Source organism: Triticum dicoccoides, chromosome 4A (assembly GCF_002162155.2).
Source record: "Triticum dicoccoides isolate Atlit2015 ecotype Zavitan chromosome 4A, WEW_v2.0, whole genome shotgun sequence".
Taxonomy (NCBI): domain Eukaryota; kingdom Viridiplantae; phylum Streptophyta; class Magnoliopsida; order Poales; family Poaceae; genus Triticum; species Triticum dicoccoides.
The window spans coordinates 78,924,106-78,934,923 of record NC_041386.1 but is presented as its reverse complement, the minus strand read 5'-3'; the positions used below and the strand labels follow the sequence as shown (position 1 = coordinate 78,934,923).

The following is a 10,818-nucleotide window of genomic DNA, read 5'->3' as shown; positions in this document are numbered from 1 at the left end:
TAGTTTATTTGGAATGACTCTACTAGTATTTTGTGATATGTCAATAACGCGGAAGAGCATATTCATCAGGTACCTTTGTCAGATTAGCTCGTCCCCTCGTACCCCTCATCTCGATCGTCCCATCCTTCCTCCACCCCCCTGTCCCCTCGTACCCCTCGTCTCGATCGTCCCATCCCTCCTCCACCCCCCTGGTCGCCGCTGGAGGAGAGCGTTGGGCAGAGTCTGTGCGTTCGATGGTGGCGGCGGAGGGCTGCTCCTTTTTCCCGGGCTGTAACGCGGCGAGGGCGCAAGCTCCACGGAGGTGCGGCCATCTTCCTCGATCAATGGCGGCGCGGTGGCTCCTGGTGGAGGCGTTTGTGCTGTTGCGGGTTGAGATGGCTAGAGGATGGAGGTGGGGCTTGGCGTGGCCGGTGACGGCGGCGGCGTTCGGCCCGGATCCAGTCTTGGCGGTGGCGGTGGCGACTCCAGAACGGACCCGAACATGGCGGTGGCGACTCCAGAACGGCCTCATTGTGGATTGATCGACGCGAGGACAAATTGCAGGCGCCTGATGTTTAGCAAACGCGTAGTAATACTACCTTCGTCCTGGTTGATTGGTTCCTTTTGTATTTTGTGTCAAATTTTGACTAAATATTTAACTTATAAAATGTTAATGCATATCAACAAAAAATATATCGTTGAATTTGTATTTTAACATAGTTTCTAATGATATAATTTTTTATGACATGCATAAATATTTTGTTAGTTAAATCTATGATCAAAATTTGGCACAAATATAATAAGGACCTATAAACCAGGACCAAGGCAGTACACAATATGCAGAATAGGGACCTATATACTCCTTTTCAGCCTCTACATACCACAGTTAGCCAGCTAGTACTTCTCCATTTCTCATTGGGAGCGAGTAAAGTTCACGACAGCCAAGACATAAGGCAAAGAGCTCCTGAAGTCGTGATTCCTGATTCCTCAGCGCATAAATTAGCACTGTATAGTACTGCCAATGATACAGCACTGAATGGTACCCCAAAAGAGAGGAGCTCCAAGCAAAGCATAGCATATGCATGAGAATAAGAGAAAGCAACAGCTAGATGCTTCACGCCAGGCCAGAGCACAGAGCAAGAGACAAACATCAGTCATCACCCTCCCCCTGAATCCAAAAGAAGAAAATAAACAGCAAGCTCGCTCCCTACTCACCGGTAGTTTTTCTTACTACACTGATCAATCAGTAGCAGCGCTAATTAACTAGAGCTAACCAGAGCAGCAACCTCGGAGGCTTCTTAAGCTTCAGAGCCTGTGGCTGTGGTGCCGGTGGTGGCGGAGGAAGTGCGCCGGCGAAGGAGCCGGCGCCGGCGGGAGCATCGTCAGGTTGCGGAGGCCGCCGGGGAACGGCCAGGAGGCGTCCGGGATGGGCGGCGTGGGGCACTGGTAGCACTTGGTGAAGAGGCCGAAGGTGTCGATCTGGCGGACGAAGTTGGTGATGCTGGCCCAGCCGCCGAAGCCGAAGCCGACCACCAGCACCCACACCACCACGAACGCGTTGATCACGTACGTGCCCGTCCATCGCCCCACGAACCGCGGCGGCTGCTCCACGGCGTTCTGCATGTCAAGAATTCATTAGGCCATAGCAAAACAGAGTTCTTACTACTCCCTCCGTAAACTAAATAGTGATATAAACGTTTTTATATTAGTTTACACACGGAGTACATTATAGCACCACTGACTGGACACATGTTGAGCAAATCTCATCACTCTGTTCTTCTTTCTGACGGTAGTACAAACTAATGGTGTCCATTTTCAGACAAATAACACTTTGGCACTGACAACTCATGCGGTTTTGTCTCACGTTCAGTACAGACACTAATTATGCTCCACGCTTAATCATTGCCATAGCTTTATGCTAACACTCAAGCCAGCCGGTCTCTTGAAAAGTTGTGCTCCTATGCTATAGGTGACATCTCATCAGGACCTAGCTGGGCGTGGCACGACATCGATGCCGCTGTAACAAAAGCAAGTAAACTGCTGCGAGATACCCAAAGAACATAGGCGTGCAATGCAAACGCCACAAACCCTACCTACTGCATGCTAAACTCCCAAGCTAAAAGTGAAAGCAAAAGTAGCTACTTTTGGTTAGTGCGTACTAGCAGCACTTGAAAAGACAGTAAAATGAGAAAACTGAACGGGAAAAAAGACGGTAGTAATAGTTACCTCGCGGGCGTGTGCGGAGCGGTAGGTGATCATGTGCGCGAGCGCCGGGATGATGTAGACGGTGAAGCTGACGAGGAGGGAGCCGACGGCGGAGTTGATGGGCCCGAAGAAGGGGAAGACGATGGCGAGGAACCAGATGGGCACGACCACGGGGAGGCGCGCGGCGGCGCGCTTGCAGAGGCTGCGGCAGTCGTGGAGGCCGATGAGCTTCTCCCAGACGAAGTAGAGCGGGGTGCAGGCGAAGCCGAAGGTGATGAACTGGTGGACGAGCATGAGCACCACGGCGGCGTCCCGGAAGGGCGTGCGCGGCAGCAGCGAGAGCGCGTTGGAGTGCGTGAGCAGCTCGTCCCCGAACGCCCAGTACACGCTCGCCGCCGACGGCAGCGTCAGCGTCAACACGTACGCCGTCGCCATCAGGTAGATGGCCTTGAACTTCTGCGGCCGCCACATCGCGTGCATCACCTCCCTGCGCCACACCATACATTAATCCATAGTTAATCGCCTGCATGCATAGCTGAGTTAGCATTAGACGGACGGCCGATGCTTTCACTGCAACCCTGCATGCAGCGAGCGAGAGGACCGGACTCTGCTCTGACGGAGCTGAGGCGTGGATGACTGCAACTTTGCAAGCTAGCGTGGTGCAGGCTACAGAGTTACGTGGACAAGTGCGCCATTTTTGGGCGCATCGAACTTTCGTGCTGTTTGCGTCTGTGACAGGGTTATCGTATCCAGCACGGGTAAAGGAGCCGGAGCCCTGCTGCTGGGGTGGACTGGCGCCTTTCCCTTTGACTGTACAGACAATGACTGTGATGAGACGGCCGGAGTCCAAGGTCGCAAAGACGACAGAGATGCCCGTCCTGCCTGCCTGCCTGTGCGTATGCGGGCGAGAATTAGCTGCAAAGGAAACCGTACGAGTTTGCTGCCAAGACTGCACAGTGCATGTGTGTAGCCTCGTCAGCTCGCTCGCTTCAGGGTGCCTTCCCAGAACTGCCGTGGGCCAATGCTGTCTTGCTCATGCCCAGCACGCAAGAAATGGACTAGGCGTGTACGCTTGTGGTTACACTGAAATGTGCAGCCTAGCTTGCTGGTAAACTTAAACTACGGAGTCTGTTCAGCAACGGCCATGTCTGGAACGTCGGCACTACGGAACCGTTGCAGAATGTACACCGGCAGAGAGTGGGCAAGCTGACGCTGCGCTCTCCCGGTAGCCGGTAATACACGAAATATTGGCCGAGCTGGCCATGTCCTGGTCCGCAGGCCAGTAGTCCAGTGTCCAAAACTTGACGTTGCATGTGACTATGCATCCCCATTTTGTGTACTGTATTCACTTTTCCCTTTTGACATGTACTCCACAAATCTATTGTAAAACTACTACTCTACTACTCCCTTCATTCCTAAATATAAATCTTTTTAGATGTTTTAAATGGACCACAACATACGAAAGGACGAGGTTTTTGTTAGCTATACTTACACAGTAACTGCATGGCCGCCGAAGGTGTAGAGAATGTTGGTGGCCCCGGTGAAGTAGAGCACCATCTTGGTCGGGCCAGAGTGCTTCACACCATCAACCTGAGTACAGTACCGTATACGTACATATTATGCACCCACGAAATGGACAGCACAAGTGGTGTTATTCTTTCAGTATATATAACACACGTTGCATTGTACGCCCGATACATGCATGTCAGTCACTGTATTGAGTTGTCACTTTCGTATGATTGTATGTGTCCACACGACTGGCCACACGTAGGTACGTACCTGGCCATGGAGAAGGGACGCAACGGCGAGGTACCACGCCGTGTAGGTGGTCATGACGAGGCCGAGGAACGACCAGATGCGGTAGTTGTGGAAGGACGGGATGAAGACCGTGGTGGCGCAGCACGCGCCGAAGATATAGGTCCACGTCCTCTTGTCCAGCCGGTCGTTGATGTAGTAGATGTTGCTGCACACCATGCATCATACATACACTCTCTTGAGCCACTCTCCATGGACACGAAGAAACAATAGAGCCAACAGCAAAACGAGCTTGGAGACGATCGACTTTTGTCTCTCTTTTTCTCAGGTGTCCGCCTTTAAGCAAACATCGATGAGTATCGGTCATGATGAACGCCCATGAGCACGCACGTACCTGGCGCAGGCGATGAGCTGGATGACGGAGCCGAAGAGGAGGAAGGTGCAGTTGAAGGCGAGGCCGACGTTCCTCCAGTGCCTCCCCAGCAGCCCGTCCAGCACCTCGAACCACTGCGCATCAGCGGCGATTTCAGTTGAGAACTTCAGATCCACCACATGGATCATGGAGATGGAACACGGACGGCGAAGTAATAAGAACTGAGATGAATGTGGTGGTCGGCCTTCTCCCTCACTCACCTGGATGACATGGTTCCTGAAGTCGGCCTTCTCCCTCTCCTTCCTGGTCCGGTACTCCACGTAGAGGATGCTGATGAGGTACGCGGTCCAGCTCCCCATGAGACCGTAGAAGAGCTGGAACAGTATGCCGCTCAGCATCCCCAGTTGCGAGAAGGAGTAGGGCAAGGTCAGCAGCACCTGGGCTACCTGAGGGTCACCAAACCATTCGCATGGTAAGCACAAGCTATTACAGCGCAGCCGCCGCAGACCAGACACGAACACAATGGCGTTAGACGTCAAGAAAATGGCTGCGTAGTGGTGCTCACCTGGTTGGAAGCGCAGCTGAACCAGGCGTCGTAGGCGGAGCCGCCGTGCCAGAGGAGGCCGGAGAGCCGCGACTTTGCGGTGCTCGAGGCGCCGTCTTGCTCCATCTCCTCGTACCGCCCTACGCCGATCGTCCCCGGCGCCTTCTCGTCGGCGAGGCCATCGTTGGCTGCTGCGGCCATGGTCACTCGACTGTTCTTCACACGGGATGTCCTATCTGCTACTTCCTGAGGTAGACTCGCGTTGTGTTTTGTTGATCGAGCGTGCAGCTAAGCACAGGCCGAGGTCGGTATGCTGAGAAGAGGGGGAGCGGTGCCGTATATATGCAAACGCAAACGGGGTGATTGGCTACTAGCTGGGAGGATGAATAAAGCACCAAGATGAGCATAAAGAAAAATGGCTTTCTCATAATAATCTCTCTGCTTCTTTCCATGAGCTCTTTTCGCTACAGATGTGTGTCTGTGTGTGCGAAAATCCTACACTTACGGACAAGAAGGCACGGAGGGAACGCACGGGATTACGTGTCCCAACTAATTTCCCTCCCTTCGTCCCTGATTTCAACTGTGGACCCTTTTGAATTCCAATGAACCATTGCCAGGTCAGTCCGTACTTCGTAGGTTGTCATACGTGAATCTGTGTCCGTAAGTCTCCGTGTGTGTGTGAGAGAGAGAGGGGCGAAGCAAGGACAAAGAAAACGTGACGCAGTGACTCAGTGACTCAGTGAAGCAGCTAACCTTATTTTAAGCGTATGCTCTGTGCTTCTAGGGAAAAGTGTAAGGGGAAGCAGAACAGCACGCCGAGAAGAGCCAGCTCTCTTCAAATTGGAGAATTTGCATGGTGGGCATATTAACGAAAACTGCTTTTGGAGTCCGAGCTACATGTAGGCCTACATTCGTAGTTTTTAAAATTCATATTTCTATGTTTCAAAAATTCTGAAAAAATAGATATATACATGGAAGTATTACATGTGTGTAAATTTTCAGGATGAAATAAGTTGAAATCAGGGCTGTGCAAAAAAAAAAATCTGGGGCTTTTTAGCACATGATACTATTCATCCTCAATATCCATGAATTTGTTTCTTTGTACAGGTCGCATTTTAAGGTATTTCATCCTGATTTTTTACACCATATGCATTTCATCCTTGTATACTTGCATATTTTTCAGATTTTTTTGTAACCGGAAAGTTTGAAGTTTGATTTTCTTAAAAACATTTCGGGATCCATGGAGCCCGGTCACCAAAACGCCCCACTCATATATTAGTCGCTTCAAATTAAACTTAAATACTTGTACATATACAAAGATAAAAGGTGTTAAATACATAGTACTGTAGCTTAAAATTTTAAGCTCTTATGGTTTTTAAACAGAGTATACGTAGCCATATTTTTCTTAATCATTTTTCAATGATATGCATGTTAAAGATGGTGGTATCTGTTCCTATGTTTAGACCTTTTGCATATTGTGCCTCCACTGACACAAGTGTACAGAGTTGCACTCCACAAAATTACCTCATCTTTATCTAGGGCTCGGGGCCAAGAACGCTAAAACACACAGAGACTATTTTGGATTTAATTTGTATACTCAATTTAGCTAATGATGTGACGTGAGTTACACATACTTGATAAATTGGCTAGCACAAACAATTGAAGATCAAGCCAGAAAAATATGATGAACAAAGATACGCAAGCAATTGAAACTTGAAATATTGTTTTACAAGAATCAATTTATTCAGATTATTTTGGGGGGGTGGGGTGATGACATTAAAATATTGGCTTAATAGGAAAATATTTTTATTTGCAAAACTGAAAATTTAGCTATAAGTTAACAGTACAAAACACACATAGGAAACACAAAGAAATAGTTTTTTATGGCAAATGCAAAAAAATGAAAACAAAATATAGAAAACCAAAATATTATGTACTTGTTGACGAAAACTTGAGAGTTTCAAGATGGAGAATATTAGAAAAATGAAACTTCTGTGATGCTATTGAAATCTTTGGTTGTTTCATAATATTCATGGATGTCATGCATTTTTAAAACTTGGTGAATCTCTGTAATGGTTTGGAATATTATGTTTTTCCTTCTCTTGTTTTGTTGATTGCTTCCAAGTTCTCTCGATTCTTTATGTTGATTTGCCAAATGTCTAAATACACCTACATGTAATCATCAAAACCACAATGGAGCCAGGGACCAGGCTAAAAAAGTTTAAAACCCGACGATGTAGCTACAGGCCAAACATATATATCTGGTTGGCAGAGTAGAGTACAATTGCTTCTAACTTGATACCAGATAGGTCTAGGTTTCTAGGCGCTACTACGAGCATTACTAAGGTACACGTCAATAACATGTACATCAAATATACCTTTCACTTTGCTATCCTTCTTATCCGCCAAATACTTGGGGCAGTTCCGCTTCGAGTGACCAGTCCCTTTGCAGTAGAAGCACTCAGTTTCAGGCTTAGGTCCAGACTTGGGTTTCTTCCCTTGAGCAGCAACTTGCTTGCCGTTCTTCTTGAAATTCCCCTTCTTCCCTTTGCCCTTTTTTTCTTGAAACTAGTGGTCTTTCTAACCATCAACACTTGATGCTCCTTCTTGATTTCTACCTCTGCAGCGTTTAGCATTGCGAAGATCTCGGGAATTGTCTTTTCCATCCCTTGTATATTATAGTTCATCATGAAGCCTTTATAGCTTGGTGGCAGTGATTGAAGAACTATGTCAATGACACTATCATCAGGAAGATTAACTCCCAACTGAGTCAAGTGGTTATGGTACCCAGAGATTCTGAGTATGTGTTCACTGACAGAACTATTCTCTTCCATTTTGCAGCTATAGAACTTGTTGGAGACTTCATATCTCTCAACTCAGGCATTTGATTGAAATATTAACTACAACTCCTCGAACATCTTATATGCTCCATGACGTTCAAAACGTTTTTGAAGTCCTGATTCTAAGCCGTAAAGCATGGCACACTGAACTATCGAGTAGTCCTCAGCTTTAGTTTGCCAGATGTTCATAACGTCCGGAGTTGCTCTTGCAGCGGGCCTTGCACCTAGCAGTCTTCCAGGACGTAATTCTTCTGTGCAGCAATGAGGATAATCCTCAAGTTACGGACCCAGTTCGTGTAGTTGCAACCATCATCTTTCAACTTAGCTTTCTCTAGGAATGCATTAAAATTCAAGGGAATGGTAGCACGGGCCATTGATCTACAACAACATAGATATGCGAAAAACTATCAGGACTAAGTTCATGATAAAGTAAAGTTCAATTAATCATATTACTTAAGAACTCCCACTTAGATAGGCATCCCTCTAGTAATCTAAATGATCACGTGATCCATATCAACTAAACCATGTCCGATCATCACGTGAGATGGAGTAGTTTTCAATGGTGAACATCTCTATGTTAATCATATCTACTATATGATTCATGTTCGACCTTTCGGTCTATGTGTTCCGAGGCCATATATGCATATGCTAGGCTCATCAAGTTTAACCCGAGTATTCTGCACGTGCAAAACTGGCTTGCACCCATTGTATGTGAACGTAGAGCTTATCACACCCGATCATCACGTGATGTCTCGGCACGACGAACTGTAGCAACGGTGCATACTCAGGGAGAACAACTATACCTTTAAATTTAGCAAGGGATCATCTTATAATGCTACCACCGTACTAAGCAAAATAAGATGCATAAAGGTAAACATCACATGCAATCAAAATATGTGACATCATATGGCCATCATCATCTTGTGCCTTTGATCTCCATCTCCAAAGCATTGTCATGATCTCCATCGTCACTAGCTTGACACCTTGATCTCCATCGTAGCGTCGTTGTCGTCTCGCCAACTATTTATTCTACGACTATCGCTACAGCATAGTGATAAAGTAAAGCAATCACATGGTGATTACATTTCATACAATAAAGCGACAACTATAAGTCTCCTGCCAGTTGCCGATAACTTTTACAAAACATGATCATCTCATACAATAACTTACATCACATCATGTCTTGACCATATCACATCACAACATGCCCTACAAAAACAAGTTATACGTCCTCTACATTGTTGTTGCAAATTTTACGTGGCTGCTACGGGCTTCTAGCAAGAACCATTCTTACCTACGCATCAAAACCACAACGATTTTTCATCAAGTGTGCTGTTTTAACCTTCAACAAGGACCGGCCGTAGTCAAATTCGGTTCAACTAAAGTTGGAGAAAAATACACCCGTCAGCCACCTATGTGCAAAAGCACGTTGGTAGAACCGGTCTCATGAACGTGGTCATGTAATGTTGGTCCGGGCCGATTCATCCAACAATACCGCTGAATCAAAATAAGATGTTGGTGGTAAGCAGTATGACTATTATCGCCCATAACTCTTTGTGTTCTACTTGTCCATATCATCTACGCATAGACCTGGCTCGGATGCCACTGTTGGGGAACGTAGTATGCAATTTCAAAAAAATTCCTACGATCACGCAAGATCTATCTAGGAGATGCATAGCAACGAGAGGGAGAGAGTGTGTCCATGTACCCTCATAGACCGAAAGCGAAAGCGTTAGGTTAACGCGGTTGATGTAGTCGAACGTCTTCGCGGTCCAACCATCTAGTACCGAACGTACGACACCTCCGAGTTCAGCACATGTTCAGCTTGATGACGTCCCTCGAACTCTTGATCCAGCAGATGGTCGAGGGAGAGTTTCGTCAGCACGATGGCGTGGTGACGGTGATGGTGATGTGATCCGCGCAGGGCTTAGCCTAAGCATTACGACGCTATGACCGGAGAAGTAAACAGTGGAGGGGGGCACCGCACACGGCTAAGACCTAAGAAAACAATTGATGTGTTATGGGGTGCCCCCTGCCCCCGTATATAAAGGAGGGGAGGAGGAGGAGGCCGGCCAGGAGGAGCGCGCCATGGGGGGGAGTCCTACTAGGACTCCACTCCTAGTAGGATTCGCCCCCCCCCCCCTTTTCCTTTCTTCACCGGAGGGGAAAAGGAAGGAGGAGAGGGGGAGGGAAAGGGGGCGCCGCCCCCTCCCCTAGTCTATTTCGGACTGCCATGGGGGGGCACCCCTTGCGGCCCTCCTCTCTCTCCACTAAGGCCCATCTAGGCCTAATACTTCCCCCGGGGGGTTCTGGTAATCCCCGGTGCTCCGGTAAAATACACGAACCACTTGGAACCATTTCGACTGTTGGGGAACGCAGTAATTTCAAAAAAAAAACCTATGCACACGCAAGATCATGGTGATGCATAGCAATGAGAGAGGAGAGTATCATCTACGTACCCTCGTAGATCGTAAACGGAAGCGTTATGACAATGCGGTTGATGTAGTCGTACGTCTTCACGATCGACCGATCTAGTACCGAAGATACGGCACCTCCGCGATCTGGACACGTTCAGCTCGGTGACGTCCCGCGAACTCACAATCAAGTAGAGCTTCGAGGGAGAGTTTCGTCAGCACGACGGCGTGATGACGGTGATGATGTTGCTACAGGAACATGGCTTCGCCTAAGCACTGTTATGATATTACCGAGGTGGATTATGGTGGAGGGGGGCACCGCACACGGCTAAAAGATCAATGATAAACTTGTGTGTCTATGGGGTGCCCCCTCCCCCGTATATAAAGGAGTGGAGGAGGGGAGGGGCCGACCCTCTCTATGGCGCGCCCTAGGGGAGTCCTACTCCCACCAGGAGTAGGATTCCCCCCTTCCATCTAGTAGGAGTAGGAGAGAAGGAAGGGGAGGAGAGGAGAAAGGAAAGGGGGTGGGCGGCCCCCTCCCAATTCGGATTGGGCTAGGGGGGCGCGCCTGATACGTCTCCAACGTATCTATAATTTTTGATTGCTCCATGCTATTATATTATCTGTTTTGGATGTTAATGGGCTTTATTTTACACTTTTATATAATTTTTGGGACTAACCTATTAACTGGAGGCCCAGCCCAAATTG

General features: G+C 47.9%; 1 protein-coding gene across 1 annotated transcript; it reads right to left on the bottom strand.

Moving 5' to 3' along the window:
• Nucleotides 1-928: 928 nt before the first annotated feature.
• Nucleotides 929-5,188, bottom strand: LOC119285097 (auxin transporter-like protein 2). Its single transcript, XM_037564316.1, has 7 exons — nucleotides 4,878-5,188; nucleotides 4,573-4,758; nucleotides 4,334-4,446; nucleotides 3,964-4,147; nucleotides 3,677-3,774; nucleotides 2,206-2,671; nucleotides 929-1,596 (listed from the first exon to the last, which is right to left on the bottom strand). Exons 1-7 carry the CDS (start codon nucleotides 5,055-5,057, stop codon nucleotides 1,285-1,287), a joined length of 1,539 nt encoding a protein of 512 aa, XP_037420213.1. The 5' UTR covers nucleotides 5,058-5,188; the 3' UTR covers nucleotides 929-1,284.
• Nucleotides 5,189-10,818: the final 5,630 nt, after the last annotated feature.

Coding starts and splice junctions, on each gene's coding strand:
- LOC119285097 (XM_037564316.1), bottom strand. CDS start 5,057: ATGGCCGCAGCAGCCAACGATGGCCTCGCCGACGAGAAGGCGCCGGGG. Junction 4,148..4,333: donor CAGCTCATCGCCTGCGCCAG/GTACGTGCGTGC, acceptor CATGGTGTGCAG/CAACATCTACTACATCAACG. Junction 1,597..2,205: donor GCTCCGCACACGCCCGCGAG/GTAACTATTACT, acceptor CTTGACATGCAG/AACGCCGTGGAGCAGCCGCC.